Source organism: Neomonachus schauinslandi, chromosome 5 (assembly GCF_002201575.2).
Source record: "Neomonachus schauinslandi chromosome 5, ASM220157v2, whole genome shotgun sequence".
NCBI lineage: Eukaryota > Metazoa > Chordata > Mammalia > Carnivora > Phocidae > Neomonachus > Neomonachus schauinslandi.
This window is the reverse complement of record NC_058407.1, coordinates 71,617,122-71,635,998: the sequence shown is the minus strand read 5'-3', so window position 1 is coordinate 71,635,998 and position 18,877 is coordinate 71,617,122. Positions and strand designations below refer to the sequence as shown.

The following is an 18,877-nucleotide window of genomic DNA, read 5'->3' as shown; positions in this document are numbered from 1 at the left end:
AATTCCTTTATACTTGTGTCTTTAAATATTTATATTGGAAACTGTGATAAGCCTTTGGAAAGTTTTAGAACCCTGCTGAAAGGTTATACAATTTGCTGAGAGGCTCTGTGAGCCTTTCTCTTTTCCTAGGAAACATCTTGTTTCTTGGCCGCACACATTTCTTCCTTCCTACCAACAATCTTTTTTTATTTCATTAAGATTCCTTCTGAGATTGGCTGTCTTGAAAACCTGACCTCCCTTGATGTCAGTTACAATTTGGAGCTGAGATCCTTTCCTAATGAAATGGGGAAGTTAAGCAAAATATGGGATCTTCCTTTGGATGAACTACGGCTTAATTTTGATTTTAAACATATAGGATGTAAAGCAAAAGACATCATAAGGTTAGATAATTTTATTTCCATTTTTTAAATTGACTTCATTTCAGATTTTTTCTGTGACTTTGATGGGTATGTAGTTACAATTTAGGAAATAATGTATAGTACTGTTTAATGGTGATATGCTGTGTGTCATTTTCCTTTTATTTAATAAATAGGTTTATATGGTGCCTCTACAGAGCTTTTCATTTTCTCCTAGCCATGCTAATGTTGATAGAGTGGCTTCTCCTGATCATGCTGGTCATAGAAATGGACTGTAAAAGGCAATTATTATGTGGTCTCTTGTTACAAATATACATTCTAAAGAGTATAATAACAGAGTATAAGAGAGTATAATAACTTCTCAAGCTGCATTTCATATAGCAAATAGTTATCATATGTCTATTATATATTAAGCATTATAGATACTTAAATGATATAAAATTACTAACTTTGATTTTGCCTGTAAGGGTGAGTAACCTACTGACCCTGATCATTTTTGAAACCACCAAAACTTCCCAGGTATCACTGTTTCTGGTCTTTACACTTGATGTATTTCAAATACCTTTGGTAATGGACTTTATCTTACTCTCTGTTACCTTTTGAGCATGTCAGTTTTATTGGTCCCTACTCAAAAACTGTTTATTCCCATTTCCACAAAACTACTCCTATCTATATTTATCTTGCAGGTTTCAGCTCAATTATCACCTCTCAGTGTATCCCTGACTTGACTATAATATCCAACAAGGCAGAGATCATGGCTATGTTCCTTCGCAGTTTGATTCTTGGCACCTAACACAGAGCCTGGCATATAATTGATAATTATTGAATTACCAGTGAACTACATACTTACCTAATTCTCTTCAGCTTAAATTTTCTTAAATTACATTTAACTTTCCATCTCTTTTTATGAGGAAAGATTTGGTTTTCTGTCCCCTTGGGCTTGATTTAATTTGAAAAGAAAGACTGTTACCAGCTATGCTAAACTTGATTACCTTTCATCCTACCTAATTGTTTCCCACGATTTTCCCTTCTGAAACTGGACAGATGTTCAAATTAAAATTGGTTCAATTCTTGGTAAGCATTTAGTAGATTTCCTTTCAGTATGGTATGCTACATTTTCAAGCCACCATATCTACTTTTAAATGTGTTTAACATTTTTAGAAGGGAGAGACCTGGAGTAGTTTAGAAATTGTAGGCATCATTTACTTTTCTTTTTTTTTTTAAAGATTTTATTTATTTATTTGACAGAGAGAGGGAGACAGTACAAGCAAGGGGAGCAGCAGAGGGAGAGGGAGAAGCAAGCTCTCTGCTGAGCAAGGAGCCCAATGCGGGGCTCAATCCCAGGACCCTAGGATCATGACCTGAGCTGAAGGCAGACGCTTAACCAACTGAGCCACCTGGGCACCCCCATCATTTGTTTTTTTTAAAGAATGACTTTTTCAAAGAGTGCTGAATTCTTAATAAATAGACGTTTGAACCATTGATATACTTGCTTATTGATAATTCAAAGAGAACTTAAGTTGTATGTGAGAAAATTATTTCAAACAGAATTTAAGTTGTATGTGACAAAATGATTTCAATAATCACAGGCCCAATATCTGGTCTGTCAGGTTGTATTTTCTAAAGCATCAAATAAATCATGAAAAGTAATGATGCCTTTTATTCAGATCCTCAGGAATGTTGGTCAGAGTCCTATTAGTTATGAGAATGGATCAGTCCATATTCCCTAAAATTCACACATGATTTAGTTTGCTCCTCTAATTTTAAATTGTAGCAACATTTTAACCTAGTTAAAGATATATCTTTCTATAGCCAGTATATTTTTAAGGACATTTAAAATCTAGTATTAATTTAAAAGTTGTTTTGTTAGGCATCTATAGCACACTTCTAATTAGTTTCAGTTGTTTTTTTTTTTCATTAAGATTGTTAGGAAAAGCATCATATTATCTGCTGATAGTTTAATAGTTTACATGTGCTAATTTATAATATAACAAATATGTTTTCAGTCTCCATTTCCGTTATATACATGCATACATAATGTATATGAATATATACATTATATATATCAAATATGAATATATATGTGCACACACAGGCACATATAGTATACCCAGTATGACCTCACTATCAAAGTTTAGTGTAACAGTATGCATATATATTCCACTTTGCTTCTCTGTCATATGTGCTTTTTAAAATTTTGGACCTTCTAATTTTTAGGGTTTTATTTGTGTTATTTAAAGAAACTCATACACACACACACACACATAATGCTAATTAGTTCATAATTATCAGCGTTCTAATTAGTATTGCAAACATATTTTGATTATTTCTGGTGATAATGTAACGTTATTATATTTGATAATGCTACCAGTCATTATCAACTACACAAATATCACTAACAAAATATATGTATTAATAGTGTATTGAAAGACATATACCTATTAGGTACATGAGCTGTGCAGTGTTTTGCATGCTATATTTTAGAACAGTCTAATATTTTAAAAATTTCAACACGTAAGAATTCACCTCTATATTAAGTACATTGTTAAGCAGCTTATTATTTAATTTTTGTCTTTCAAATACCAGGTTTCTTCAGCAGCGGTTAAAAAAGGCCGTACCTTATAACCGAATGAAGCTAATGATTGTGGGAAATACTGGGAGTGGTAAAACCACCTTACTGCAGCAATTAACGAAAACCAAGAAATCAGATCTTGGGGTGCAAAGCTCCACAGTTGGTATAGATGTGAAAGACTGGCCTATCCAAATAAGAGGCAAAGGGAAGAAAGACCTCATTCTAAATGTGTGGGATTTTGCAGGTATTTATTTTGCTAGAATCTTTTATTCATATTTATCTTTTATTTAGGACAGGGATTTAAAAACTGAGATTTTGTTCCTGCAAAAGAGCTGGTAGATACTGCAGAGACCTGGTAGATCCTATGGAATTATTCCAAAGCTGTTTACTTCTCCTAATTTTACCCTTGTCACCAGAGTGAATTCCATGGAGGGAAATGTTAGGAACCAATAGGTGGCAGCTGAAGCTTAAATACTTGGTCGGTAGTTGCCACACAGGCTAAAAGTTGTCAATCCCTAGTGAAAACCTGGTATAATCTTCTAAACGTAATGTCTGTTGGCTTTTTCTCTTTTTTTTTTTTTTGTATGCTAAATAGTAGATATTATCACCTAAATTTTTTTTTAAAGGACTCTTGCCTCTTGTTTGGAAGGCTAAAAAAAAATTCTCCAATCTTTCTTTAGGTCGTGAGGAATTCTACAGCACTCATCCCCACTTCATGACCCAGCGAGCTCTCTACCTTGCCGTCTATGACCTCAGCAAAGGGCAGGCTGAAGTGGACGCCATGAAGCCTTGGCTCTTCAATATAAAGGTCATCTGTTCTACTAATCATTTGGAAGTAGAAAATAATTTTTATTTTTGTGTGTGTAAGGTAATTTATTTTGGACAAGCAGCTGCTTCAAATAGTCTCCTCAGCTTTTAAAAATAAAGTTAGAAGCACTAAAATTTTGAGTTGGAGAATTCTTAGTGTCATTAAGTTGTGACATGAAAATAGTGTGTTCCATATTGCTAAATGTTATAGATACTTAAAACCCTTTAACCTGTAAGAGTTGAAAATATATACGGTAAGCTATTTTTGATCATTTTATTTCACTTTATTTTATTTTTGAGGGGGGAGGGGCAGAGGGAAAGGGAGAGAGAGAATCATAAGCAGCAGGCTCCATGCCCAACAACCCTGAGATCATGACCTGAGCTGAAATCCAGAGTCGGATGCTTTTTTTTTTAATTTATTTTTATTTATTTTTTTAAAGATTTTATTTATTTATTTGACAGAGACACAGTGAGAGAGGGAACACAAGCAGGGCGAGTGGGAGAGGGAGAAGCAGGCTCCCCGCAGAGCAGGGAGCCCGATGCGGACTCGATCCCAGGACCCTGGGATCATGACCTGAGCCGAAGGCAGATGCTCAACGACTGAACCACCCAGGCGCCCCTGATCATTTTATTTCTTAAATGGAGTATGAACTTTCCTAATTTAAAATAAACTATACTAAACAAAAGCAATCCATGCATCGCCAGCTGTGTCCTCACTGGCAATGTAGTATGGGTTACTTCAGATCTTACACTTTTATTTTTATTTTTTTAAGATTTTATTTATTTATTTGAAAGAGAGAGAGAGCATGAGAGGGGGAGGGTCAGAGGGAGAAGCAGACTCCCCGCCGAGCAGGGAGTCCGATGCGGGACTCGATCCCGGGACTCCAGGATCGTGACTTGAGCCGAAGGAAGTCGCTTAACCAACTGAGCCACCCAGGCGCCCAGATCTTACACTTTTAAACGGCACCAGATTAGTATGCTCTTGTATTTGGAATCTCTTTTTGTGATTTTTCCACTTTGTCCCTTGCTGTCATGCTGTTAGCTGTTTCCTGATGTACAGGTTTGTAGAATTGAGATAAAGTAAGAGTGAGTGATGCTCTTTGAATGAAGCTTCAATGGGCTCTTCTGTGAATCAAGTCCTTAAAAAGGTTTGTGTCAGGACATTTTAGCAGATATTTTGGCTGCCTACAAGCTCAATTTGTAATTTTGGTAATTTTTTATCTTCCTTTTTTGGTCATAACTAGCCAAAGTGAGCGAATATTATAGTGGCAGTCGTACTTGTGTTAGGGCCTTTTTGTGTTGTTGTCCATGTGGACAACAAATTGAATGACTTTAAATTGAATTCAGGAGATTGAATTTACAGATAAGGAAGTGAAAATATAAACCATATTAGGTCACTTTGATACAGTCTTGGGTTTATTAAATGCTTATTTTATTTAGAAGTCCAAAGTTCACTTAGAGAGTAACCCATTTTAAGGCATAAAAGAAAAGAAAAGGAAAATAGACTACTACTGTTATATAAGCTGCCTGAAAGGTGGTAACTTGGAATAAGAAGGGACATAAGAATGACTTTAAAATTTCTTAAGGTTACATTTTTTCCCCCTAGGTTTAAGGAAGGGAACATAGTTAACATTTTCTTCTTCTTGACATCTTTCGATTTCTCATTTCCACTCAACTGAATTTCATAAAAAGTGACTATGAACGGAACTGTAAGCAGTCTTGATTTTAAAACAAACACAAGAGTATTTTATACCATTTCTTGTAGGCTCGTGCTTCTTCTTCTCCTGTGATACTCGTTGGCACACATTTAGATGTTTCTGATGAGAAGCAGCGCAAAGCCTGCATAAGTAAAATCACCAAGGAACTCTTGAACAAGCGAGGGTTTCCTGCAATAAGGGATTACCACTTTGTGAATGCCACTGAGGAATCCGACGCTTTGGCAAAGCTTCGGAAAACCATCATAAATGAGAGTCTTAATTTCAAGGTAATGTGGTTAATGCCTACTGTAGACTGGTGGATAAATTTAATTGATTCACTCTCATGTTACGCAACTGCTTAGAAATGTCAGAGTGTTGAGAAAAGAACGACTATCTTAAAATTGTGGTTTCTTTCATTGATGTTAGCATTATTAAAATGCTTCAATTTTAAAGTTGCTTACTTATGCATACCTTGTTTCAAATGTATAGAAATGGGAATAAAAATAATTAGAGGATCCTGAAGGAAACTAAGATTGTCTGAGAAACTGAGAGAATATTTCTGAGAGAATCTGAGATCATGTTTCTGATGCCCTTTTCCTCAGAGCTTTTTGTGGTGGTGATTCAAAGAATACAAGTGAATATTGGGGTCTTGGGATCATCCTTCCTCTCTTGTTCTTTGTTTTCACCACTTGCTCCTTTCTTTTGGAGTTCCTGTTTTATGTGCATCTTCATATTCTGTGCTGCTCCTTCGAGTCTCTTGTCACTGTGATACCCATTCCACCTGTTTTTTTTTCCCCTCAGTACTGTGAGATGCCTCTTTCCTGGGGTTGCCAAGATCAGGAGTTTGATTTTCAACAATGTCTTAACAATTTTTTAGTCCATATAAACTGGACTTTCTATTTTAGAAATTATGTTTTCATTTCCAAAGTTCTAGTAAGCCAAATGTAATTCATAGGGTTCATAAAACATACATAAATTGGTTATTGGGAAGAATACTTTTTTCTAATACTTTCAGGAAAATCTTTCCGGAGTTCCACAGATGCCGTGGTATAAACTGCCCTGAAAATTCCTCACATAGTTCAATATGCCAAACCCAATGGTGAATTTCACTGTTAGTCCCTGTTGGTTTAGCTCATTAGCACTAATGATCAAGGCCATGGCTTATAATGAGGGTCCTGTTTTGCCTGGGCATTCCCAGCATAATTAATAGTGCCCCACTACGTTCTCAAAAGCATTCCAATTTGGATGATAAATTACACAGTCACCCTGGTTATAATGTGTTGGCCAGTTAGCTTAGTTCTGTTCCATTTGCACAGATTATGCTCCTATCTAAAACCTAATGAGCCATTTATAAATGTGTTGGTCTTTGTGGTGCCCAGGGAGAGAATTTGCATGTTTGTATCTTTCAACACATTTATCATAGTCTCTAAAAGGTTTTACCAGTGGTGGGTCAGTAATGGCATCTTATGTAAGAAGAATGACATAGTATTTATTTGCAAATTTTCCTGCTCTCCTGTTGGACATATGATTAGAGTAATGCGACTTTGAAGAAACAAATACACAAAATTCATGCATCCAATTAAATATTCTCTTTATCCAGGCAGTTTTCTTCTGAGACTATACCTGTACTTCCAGAACTTTATTGTTCCTTATAACATTTTAATAGCTATTTTTATCATATATGTTGGCGCATGTATCATATTTTTAAGAGACTTCTTGGAGAATAGTTTGTTTTGAAAAAGGCTGAATTTAGTGGAAGCAAGTAGATAAAGTATGGATAGTTTAGTTGAAGTATGGATGAGCTGGTTGGTTCATCTGACTGGACTACTAGTACTTTAGCATGATAGCAAGTTATCACTATCAGTCAATAAGACCAGTTTTCTTCCTGCACTTGTAAATGAATTCTGAAGCCAATACAAGGAGGGAAAACAAATGCTTTTGAGAAATGGCTGCATTATTTGAAGAAAGATGTATATTGCTAATGGTTGCATCATTCTGGCATTTTAGTTTGAAAATCTGTTTGATTGCTTTGCAGAATACTGGCTCTTTCCTGATCTTTCAGAACCAGTGAACCTGCCAGAACTGTATATTCTTTCCTCCCTGAGATGTTTTAACGTGTATTCAGATAGCAGCTTTTTTAAGCTATTAGAAGTAATTTTTTTGCCTTGTCATTTGTTTTCCATTTTCTCCTCCTATCTTGGCTCTTCTCTAATCTTTCCTTGTCTCACCCTTATTAACGTGTATCTCTCCACACTCTAGGATAATTTTTTTTTTCTTTTTTGGCTCTTGGTGACCCTAAATCAAGCTAAAAGGAGAAGTAGGACAAAATGGAATTCAGTGACAACATTATCCCTTTCAATCTTGTCCAGCCCATTAGCAGAGCAGGATGCTCTGCTGGGCCTGAAACTCAGCCCTATGAAATTCATCCCTTTGCTATGTAGTTTGCTTTCTGTGAGAACCCTTGTTTACTTCTCTATGTAGGTTTTCTTTCTTGGGTTAAAACACAACCTTCAATATGAAGTTCCATTTTGTCTTAATTTTCAAATGATGAAGAGAGGGAATATGAAAAAGTAGAGATTAGCGGAATTACATTTAATTTGCTGGGGCATTGGATACATGAAAACAATTTTTCGAATGACTGGAGGTGAATATGTAAGTAATAGTATGGCTGCTATAAATAAAGCTCCTTAAAGTTCCAGTTGCGAGTAAAAAAAAGAGCACCTTAAATTTGCATGTGTATGTGTAATAAAACCCAATTTCCATTTATAATAAGTTTAAGAATTTAAGTAGAAATTGTCAGGTAAAAAGAATACAAGAATATATACATGGGTTGAGCAATGGGGAGAGTTTGCCATCTGGTGGTTTTCAGAGGCATTTTATTTATTTATTTATTTATTTATTTATTTATTTATTTATTTATTTATTTAAGATTTTATTTATTTATTTGAGAGAGTGAGAGAGAGAGAGCCCAAGAGGGGGTAGGGTCATGTGGAGAAGCAGACTCCCTGCTGAGCAGGGAGCCCGATGTGGGACTCGGCATCATGACCTGAGCCGAAGGCAGTCGCTTAACCAACTGAGCCACCCAGGCGCCCCTCAGAAGCATTTTAGTTACTGTGTTAACAGTTGCATTTCTATTTAAAATTAGATTTTCCTGGGGGGGGAGGTAGGTTTGGGAAAGATTTTTTATTATAGAAATTATCATCTTAAAGCCATTCTTTAAAAATTTTTTATATATTTCAGTTAGTAGACAGTGATTAGATTATAAGTGTAACAGACCCCAAAAAATCATCCTCTCATGTCAAAATCATTTGTGTTTAGATGAGTTTTTATTTTGCCAAGTTTGAAGTTCCATGAAAAAGCATAGGTTGGGTGAGGAGACTTCATGTCTATCTCTGTTGATTCCATTAATGCAACATTTTGCAAATAACAAGCACAAAGTTTAATGTTTTACCTTATGGCATGGATATTTAATCTAATCAATAAGACCCCAAAGCTTTTGTAATACTTACTCACTTCTAATGCTAGCATATCTATTGCATATATGTCTAATGTCTTAGAAAATAGTAAATCCTTTATTTATGGTTAGTGATTTATCCTGGGTTATGTCATGGGTTTTCTGGATGGTTAGATGAATATTTCCATATTATTTTGTTTGATAGTTCTTTGTAAATTGGCTTCTGTGTTTATATTTTTCTTATTTTAATATCACTTTGTTCTTCACAATTTAAATAGTTTTACATCACATTTTTATTTTATTAAAAAATATATTTCTTAATAATATATCACTTTCTTAACAGCTATTAGCACTGCATTTACCAACCACCTGACAAACATAGGAGTAAAATGGATTTTTACAGCTTGTCATTTGTAATTACACAGATTCGAGATCAGCCTGTTGTTGGGCAGCTGATTCCAGACTGCTATGTAGAACTTGAGAAAATCATTTTATCAGAGCGTAAAAATGTGCCAATTGAATTTCCTGTAATCGACCGGAAACGATTATTACAACTTGTAAAAGAAAATCAGCTGCAGTTGGATGAAAATGAGCTTCCTCATGCAGTTCACTTCCTAAATGAATCAGGTTTGTGTGTTTGTTACATATTTTTTTCAAAGCCCCACTGTAATCATTTATAAAAATGTATCTGAACCTTGTATAGAATTTACATACAAAACTTAACAGAATATCCATAAAATTCTTTGACCATTGACTTTTTCCTTTTGAAAGGTCATCATGTACAATAATTTTGAATTTTCATATGCCATATTATATAAAAAGACATTTAGAAGCCATCTAAGGGCAGTAGTGGGAAGGGTATCCGAGCAGGAGTTAAAACATGTGGGTTCTAAAAATTGACTTAACTATTCAGGAGCTTTGGGACGCTGAGCACAAGCCATATCCTTCCATAGTATCAATTGAATTTAGTGTGTGTGGAGTTATTTGTATACTATAAAGGGGAATTATTATTGGGTTGGTCTAACTGGGCACTTAGAGAATCAGTGGTTACCTGAGATAATGCACCCTTTGAATGGCAGATCTTGCCTATTGCATCGCAAGTCATAGTGTGATCTCACAGATGAAAACACTCATACCAGCTTCTGTGCTATTTGGGTACTTGATCAGTATGACCTTGCTAGAAATGTGTGAGTTGATTTGTAGTACTAGAGTAAGTGGCCAAGAAGCTGCCTTTAATCCCTAGATTCTGTTGTATGAAAAATAAATCTTCACATGGATTATAATCTTTTCCTTTTCTTCCAATATTTTTTAACCAGTAGCTTTGTGCAATGTTCTGTGTTTCTTACCTATATTTGAAAATAAAGTATCTTTGTAGAATATATTTAGAAAACTAAAAACAATTATCATATGGTTTCACTCATATGTGGAATATAAGGAATAGCGTGGAGGACCACAGGGCAAGGGAGGGAAAACTGAATGGGAAGAAATCAGAGAGGGAGACAAACCATGAGAGACTCTCGACTCTGGGAAACAAACTGAGGGTTACAGAAGGTGTGGGGGGTGGATAGGGTAACCGGGTGATGGGTATTAAGGAGGGCGTGTGTTGTGATGAGCACTGGGTGTTAAATGCAACTAATTAATTGTTAAACACTACATCAAAAACTAATGATGTACTATACAGTGGCTAACTGAACATAATAAAAAAAAATTGTGAATTTTTTATTATTTATAAATATATGCAAGACAGTGCATGTCACTGTCTCAAATATGGTTCTACATGATCATTTTATCTAGTTAAAAAATACTTTATAATATTTGGACTTAGAGCTCAGGAACTGGGATGCCCAGGTTCTAGTCTCAGCTCTTCCACTAACTGCGCTGAGATTTCCTCATTTGTAAAATAAGGAGGTTGGACTAGAGACTCTCTAAAGCCCCTTGCTATTTGTATATTGTAGATTCCATGTTTCACTGTTTGATTTTTACTACAGGGGTCCTTCTTCATTTTCAAGACCCAGCACTGCAGTTAAGTGACTTATATTTTGTGGAACCCAAGTGGCTTTGTAAAGTCATGGCACAGGTTGGTGTCTGATACTTTTGTAGCAGGGGGTAATGATTGAAGAGAAGCACAATGATTGAAGAGCATTGAGCATTATAGATTTTGTGTTCAGTTAAGGTAGAAAATCCTGCACATGTAGAATACTGTAGAACAATTCATGTAGAAGACTGCATTAAGTAGAGCTTCATGGAAGAAGGGAAGATGTCTGAGAATTCACTTCAGTGTCTTTGTTTCCAACTTACAAACAGTTGTTTACCACTCTGTACCACAGTGCTTTTCTAGATCCCGGTGACACTTTGGTTTGGTTATTGATAGAGTCAGTTGAATGGAAGCTCTGTGAAAATCCTTGGGGGCAAATATACCTAAAAAAATTGGGTTGATGAGCATAAAACCTTTAGCTAGGTAACATGGAGGAGAGTTTTGCCTCTTGAGTGGAATATAAGCTCTAAATGCTTACAGTTTTGAAAACTGGATGGTGATGGTTATGGCTGTCCTTTCTCCATTTGTATTTCATATGGAAAAATTTTTCTTCTGCCAATGATAATCAATTACCAAGAGTTTATCTTAGTTATAACCCATCTCTATAGGTTTGCCATAGAAAACCATTCAAGCAGAATATACTAGCTCAGTGTTTCTCAATGTCAGTACTTTTGACATTTTGGGCCAGATAATTATTTGTTGTACATTATAGGATGATTAGCAGCATTTTTGTCTCTACCATCTAGATGCAAGTAGTATTGCCCCAGATGTGTCTGGATGTTGCCAAATATTGGTGGGGGTGCAAAATCACCCTTGTTGAGAACAACTGCATCTAGCATAATCATGAACTGAAGTGAGCTCGGGAGGCTGTCTCTAGCACATGTACTCAAGGGCAACTATCTTGTTTGTGAGCATAATTTACAGTTTGGAATGTGAATCCCTGAATTCCTAAAATAATTCTACCTTTTTACATTAGAATCACCTCTTCTAATTAAACCACAATAGTAATTAAATTCCCTCAGATAATTTTGAATGATAGTTCCTAAATTTTATCTAAGGGAAAAAAGGAAGATATTTTGGAGAGGGAACTCATTTTGGGCTAAATCCTATATCATGGACCTTGAGAGCATATTGAAACATTACTGCAATTGGCTATTGTAACATGATGGTAATAACTATTTTGGTAGATATTTTTAAGGTAGATTTTCCTCCTTTTGCAAATATGCCATGGAAAGTGTGAGTCCACTCATCTGCTAAATGGGAACGAAGCTGGTAGAGTGGTCAAGAGCACAAGCTCTGGAGTCAGGATGATCTGTGTTCAAATTTCTTCTATATCTTTCCTAACTTTGTGACATTTCTTAATATTTTAAGCTTTTGTTTCTTCACTTGTAGAATAAGGATAATAACAATATTATTTTCTACATTGCTTCCCTAACTTAATATAAGTGAGAAGTAAATGTTAGCTAATTTAATGTTTGACCTATTTGGTAATTAAAGATATTATTTTATGAAATTAAAAAAATCTTCAAAATTGTAGTGATGCATCCATGTAGTTTTGGAAAGTGTGCCAGGTACAGAGCTAAATAAAAAATATGTGTAGGTGGGTGCGTTCTGTACAGCAAAGGGAGTTTTAAATATACCCTGAATATTTTGTTGTCCTAGATGGCACACTATATCAGAAAATAACTAAACTCTATATAGTCAAGAAAAGGCTAAAGTTACACTAAAAAAAGATGTGTTTCCATGTAAATTGGGAATATTTGAAGTTGCACAGATGTGGATAATATGGGGGGGGGCATATCTTATTCAGTAGAATAAAGAAGTGGTTTGCATCAGAATCACCATCTTTTAAAAAAAACAACCTTCCACCATAACCACGGTAAAATCCCTGAGGATTCATGGGGTAATTAAGTTGAAACTCCATGAAAGTTCTTATTAGCATAGTTATAAACATGATAATTTAAGTGAAAATTAAGTCAAGAACTTGCATAGTTCAAAGTTATATTGAAAGATAGATCTAAAGAGTCAGTGGAATAATAATTTAAATTTCTTATTAATTTAACAAATACCATATTTTTAATGCTGATATATTAAATTATGTCATTTTCACCAAGACTTAAAGAGAATGAAAACTATAATCAAGTGAAAACAAGAATGACTTGTCTGACACCCATCAGCAAAAAAATAGGGGTATTCACCTCCATGAATCACCAAGGCAAAGGCAGAAACAGTTTCATGGTGCAGAAGCTCTAATGAACCTACCCAACTTCTCTGTGCCTTAGACTAAACTTATTAAAGAAGTTTCCATTGCTGCACAGAGAAGTTTACAAAACTCATTTAACCATATGATAAAAGAGAGATGAAAGGCACTTATTGAATTAATCAGGTGGAACATTAACAAGCTTGCATGGCAATTTAATCTTGATTAAAAACTTGGGTGAGGAATTTGGAAAATTTTCTGTCTTTGCATGAGGGCACAAATTAGCATTATAAGTTACTAGGCTGAAGGAATATTAAGAGTTCTTTTAAAGGTGATAAAATTAAGATAATGTTTTAGTTTTTTATTGCTATGTAACAAGATACCCCAAAACTTGGAGAAAACAAGTAAAGTTGGAGTAAAACATCAATATTTTATTGTTTCTCACTGTTCTTTGGGTTGACTGTGCTCAGCTGAGTGGTTATGCTCCACATGGCATTGGCAAGGGTCATTCACTTGGCTTCCTTCATTGAGCCAGGCTGGAAAGCCCAAGAAAACTACATTCACATTTTTGGTGTGTTGGTACTCTTCCATGTAGCCTCTCTTATGACCAGTTCTTTCAAAGGGTAAGCCCAGAACTTATAAAATGTCAGTTCTGCCACATTCTCATGACTAGAATAACCATAAGGCCCATCCAGATTCAAGAGGAGGAAAAATGAATGGATTTCATTTCTTGAAAGATTGAATACCATGCATGTGTAGGGAGAGAAGAAATTCATGTGTCCATCTTTGGAAACTATCTACTACAAATAGTGGTAGCACACCATAGATCTACTAAAAAAAATCCAGCACAACCCTCTGTTTTAAAATCAGTATGCCTAGGGATGCATGGCTGGCTCAGTCAGAAGAGTGTGCAGCTCTTGATCCTCGAGGTTGTGGGTTCAAGCCCCATGTTGGGTATAGACATTACTTAAATAAATAAACTTTAAAAAATTAAAAAATAAAGTCAATGTGTCTAAATAAAATAAATTAGAATTCTAAGTATACAAAAATGCCTAACATACAAGGGCTACTTGTGCATTATCCAAACATTTTCTCATGTAATTCTCAGAGCAGTTCTTTTAAATGGTATTATATTAGTCCTCATCTTGAAGATGAAGAAATTGATGGACAGAGAAGTTAAATAATTTATCCAAAGCTACATATTTAGGAACAAGTAGAGTTAAGATTTCAAACTAAGTAGTTTGACTCCGGTGCCTATAAACCTAACCCCAGGATAAAATGCTCCAAACGCCTTTTTTCCCCAATTCACTCATCCAACAATATTGTTCTGACACCTACAGTGTTCGAGATACTGTTCTGGTGGGGGCTGTAAGCATAGATAAAACAAGGTTCCTGCATTCATGAACCTGACATTCAAATGGGAGGAAATAAACAATTAACACTTAAAATGTCAGGTGATAGAGTGCTATAAAGAAAAAAGTATGGTGGGGATAGAGAGTGAGTTGTCAGACAAGGTCTTAGCAACTTTAAAAATGCCAGAACAGCAAACAGTTTTCCTTACCACCTAAATTGTAAGAGCAGTCTGGGCTATAACGTGCACAATATGGGAGAAGTCCCAAACTGCAGTTTTTATTATTTACTGACATATTTATACGTTGTCATTATACATTATGTTCAGCCAATCATGCTTTCATTGATTCAATAAACATTGTATGTACCAAATAGAGATAAAGAGATGAGGGAGACAAGTCCTTGGGTCTAACGATTTTTTACAATCCAATATTTCACCCAGCTACATGATAATGTACATAATATATAGTCCTATGGAACTATCCCTTACATGTTAAAGATCTACTAAAGAAATTAAGCACAAGCCTTTGCAAAAATTAATTTGGCTAAGTAAAATGAATAGGAATATGTGGCCAGTAATGGCTAACATACGAGGGCTTACTATATGCTAAAAATTGTCATATGCACCTTGCATGCCTTATGTATGTTATCTTATTTCAGTGTCATGGCAGTCTAAGGGATAGTCACTTTTATTATCTGATTGAAGCTGTGGCTTAAGGAAATTATATACCTTTCTCAAGATAATACAGCTAGTACTAGAGCCTGGATTTGAACCTGGGTTCTTCTGAATTTATACTTTTAACTGCTATGATATTGGTCAAAGCTGAAAGGTCAAAACTTAACTGCTGTGATGATGGTCAAAGCTGAAACTATGGTCTTTACAATAGTATCATCTGAGTTTCTTGTTAAACAAGCAGATTCTCAAGCTTCATCCCAGACCTACTGATCCAGACTCCAATATTCTGTAGTTACTTTGGGAATCACTAAACTGTACTATACTGCCTCCCTTCCCATTGATAGAAACCATTTTCTATTCTCTAAATGTAAAGTAACATGTCTATGGCAAACCTGTAGTGAGAACACAGTCTGGAAGATAATTTCCCTGTGAATATATTGTTGATGAGACTATAATAAGGATGGGGGTGTTGGATAGGTCTGTTAACTGGAGCTGGGGAAGGCTTAAGATTCATTGATTTCCTTATATGGAACATAAGGAATAGCATGGAGGACATCAGGAGAAGGAAGGGAAAAATGGGGGGGGGGAGGAATTGGAGGGAGAGATGAACCATGAGAGACTATGGACTCTGAGAAACAAACAGGGTTTTAGAGGGGAGGGAGGTGGGGGGATGGGTTAGCCTGGTGATGGGTATTAAGGAGGCCATGTACTGCATGGAGCACTGAGTGTTATACGAAAACAATGGATTGTGGATCACCACATCAAAAGCCAATGATGTATAGTGACTAACATAACATAATAAAATTAAAAAAAAAAAAGGTAACTCAGCAACTGAGATACTCAACCAAGTTTTAAAAAAAAAAAGTAGTAAGTCATGTTTTGTAAGTGGTAAAGAAAGGTTTATCATTTGGAAAAACTTTGTTCATCGTACTAATAATTGGGTCAAAAAGGGAAATTATGTCAAAATGAAAATGTGTTAAAATTAGAAATAGGGTGGGGGGATGGGTTAGCCTGGTGATGGGTATTAACGAGGGCACGTATTGAATGGAGCACTGGGTGTTATACACAAACAATGAATCATGGCACACTACATCAAAAACTAATGATGTAATGTATGGTGACTAACATAACATAATAAAATAAAAAAATTAGAAATAAAAAAAGATTCATTGATTTCAGAGGATCTCTTTAATTTTGGATTTGAATTCACTCCCTTAATTTAATAAATCTTTTGTGGAGGAGTGATTGCCCCACTGGGCTTCCAGGTTACATAGCTGCTAGTAGAGAACTTAGGTCCTGTGTTATACTTGAAAACATTAAAATTGTTCTGATCATTTTCACCGAGCAAAGACATGAAATGCTTTAAATTCAAAACCTTTCAGAAAATAGGGGCACCTGGGTGGCTCAGTCGGTTAAGCGTCTGACTTTTGGTTTCAGCTCAGGTTATGATCTCAGGTCCTGGAATAGAGCCCCAAGCCCTGAGCCCCACACTGGGCTTTGCACTCAGCGGGGAGTCTGTTCCCCCCCCCCCCCGCTCTCTCCCTCTGCCCCTCCCCCTGCTCATGCACACTCTCTCTCTCTCTAAAATAAATAAATAAATCTTAAAAGAAAAACTTCAGAAAATAAATTCTAGTGATTTTTAACAAGGTTAAATCTTTCAGATTTTGACAGTGAAAGTAGAAGGCTATCCAAAACATCCTAAAGGAATCATTTCACGTAGAGATGTGGAAAAATTTCTTTCAAAGAAGAAGAGATTTCCAAAGAACTACATGTCACAGTACTTTAAACTCCTAGAAAAATTCCAGATTGCCTTGCCAATAGGAGAAGAATATTTGCTGGTTCCAAGCAGGTAAACCTAAACTTAAAAATTCAATTGCCCTGTGGAAATTCACCATCTATTATATGTTTTGTCAAAATAACTTTGGTTTATTATAAATGTATTAATTTGTTTTGATTCTTATGCACAATTTCTATTGAAATGTAGCATTTACTTTTAATGAAAACACTATATTTGACATTTTAAAGTTATAGTAAATACTTGTTTTGTGTATATAATTACTATTTCATTAACCACTGCTTAAATTACTTAAGAAAGGTAAATAGTGATTTGTGTGTGTGTGTGTGTGTGTTCGTGTGTATCCTTATATGGCATTGAGAGAGTTATATTCGACAAGTTCTGGGGAGATAGTGAGTTTTCATCAGAAGAATTATGGCAGTGAATTTTGTGAGGAAAGTGGCAATACAATGAAGGCCTACATTCTAATTCTGTATTATAGAAATTTTTCTTGTTGCTTTATATTTTCTTACTGCTGGGAAATGTTATAAGGTGTACGACATTAAAAAGTGAAAATTGCATTGATTGGTAGATGCTATCCAATTCCAAAAATACATATACACTTTTTTCTGGGACATGCATTTTTTCAAGTTTTATATAATCCCTTAAAACTTGTCTATGCATAACTAATTGTAATAATTTATTTATTAGTGTAAATAGGATTGCTGAAAAAATGTCATGCATCTGAGCATGCATTTGAATTGATTAATCGGCCACTGAATTTTTGAAGAAGGAAGGGCATGTCTCAAAAGAACATTATCAAAAAGTGCAATTGCCTAGAATATTTATCTTCAACTCATTGATTTTAAGGAGGAAAGCACTTTGGTTAACATGGTTGGGTGTTTTATGAAGCTATATAATGCTGATGTCCTTTTCTCTTTAGTTTGTCTGACCACAGGCCTGTGATAGAACTTCCCCATTGTGAGAACTCTGAAATTATCATTCGACTATACGAAATGCCTTACTTTCCAATGGGATTTTGGTCCAGGTTAATTAATCGATTACTTGAAATTTCACCTTACATGCTTTCAGGAAGAGGTATGTATTTAATGAAGACTTAATATTTGAGAAGTTAGGGGGAAAGCGTATTAAAATTGTCATGTCATTTTTCACAGAGTTTACTTATTTGTAAGGCCACTGAAAATCAGAAAATAAGTTCATAAGACTTCAGAGTAGCCACAGAAAGACACATAGGCTCACATTAAGTTCATGCAGTTTGTCAAAAAGGAGATTTCTCAAGTCCTCACTCAAAACCTTTTTGTTTTTATTTTAGACACACTTAGAATAAGTATGAATATCTTGCTTTCCAGGCCAACGTAGACTAGAAGCAACAATTTTAGACGGTAAGATTATGAGGAGTCATTGGTGTATAAACACACACACACACACACACAAATGAACAAAGAAAAACTAGAAGTGACTATCACTGCAAAGCCAGGGAGTTTTACTTAACAAAGGTAATCAGGTTGTGACCATTCAGACCATTCAGTGTAGAGACTTAAATAGCTCTCTTCTGCTGCACAATTCCTGAGGGATTTATAAAAATGAATAAAAATGGGTGTTTATAATGCTAGCTCTTTCTTCCGGAAGAAAGGGAGACCTTAGTGCTCCAAAGGGAAAATATCATTTTGGGGGGGTTAAAAATAGCTTTATGCAGGTGTTACTGTATTCTGAAATAAACCTTATCTTGCTTGCAATTAATAAATATATAGGTAGTTACATTGCATTAAAACGAAACATTCAGGAAGTTTTGATTTGAGTGTGACAACCAACCTCCTTTTAAGAGTTTTAAAAGTTATGAGAACTTGGCGTGCTTGGGTGGCTCAGTCGGTTAAGTATCTGACTTGATATCAGCTCAGGTCGTGATCTCAGGGTCATGAGATCAAGCCTGCTTAA

The 18,877-nt window shown here is 35.3% G+C and overlaps 1 protein-coding gene across 1 annotated transcript in view; it reads left to right on the top strand.

Annotated features, from left to right (window-relative positions):
* LRRK2 (leucine rich repeat kinase 2) overlaps positions 1-18,877 on the top strand; it is a 140,111-nt gene that overhangs the window by 75,454 nt on the left and 45,780 nt on the right. Inside the window, exons 28-35 of the mRNA XM_021690397.1 lie at positions 199-380; positions 2,943-3,172; positions 3,609-3,736; positions 5,501-5,719; positions 9,312-9,513; positions 10,875-10,963; positions 16,809-16,996; positions 17,865-18,019. Coding sequence (XP_021546072.1) covers positions 199-380; positions 2,943-3,172; positions 3,609-3,736; positions 5,501-5,719; positions 9,312-9,513; positions 10,875-10,963; positions 16,809-16,996; positions 17,865-18,019 — 1,393 coding nt within the window. The remainder of the gene's footprint in view (positions 1-198; positions 381-2,942; positions 3,173-3,608; positions 3,737-5,500; positions 5,720-9,311; positions 9,514-10,874; positions 10,964-16,808; positions 16,997-17,864; positions 18,020-18,877) is intronic.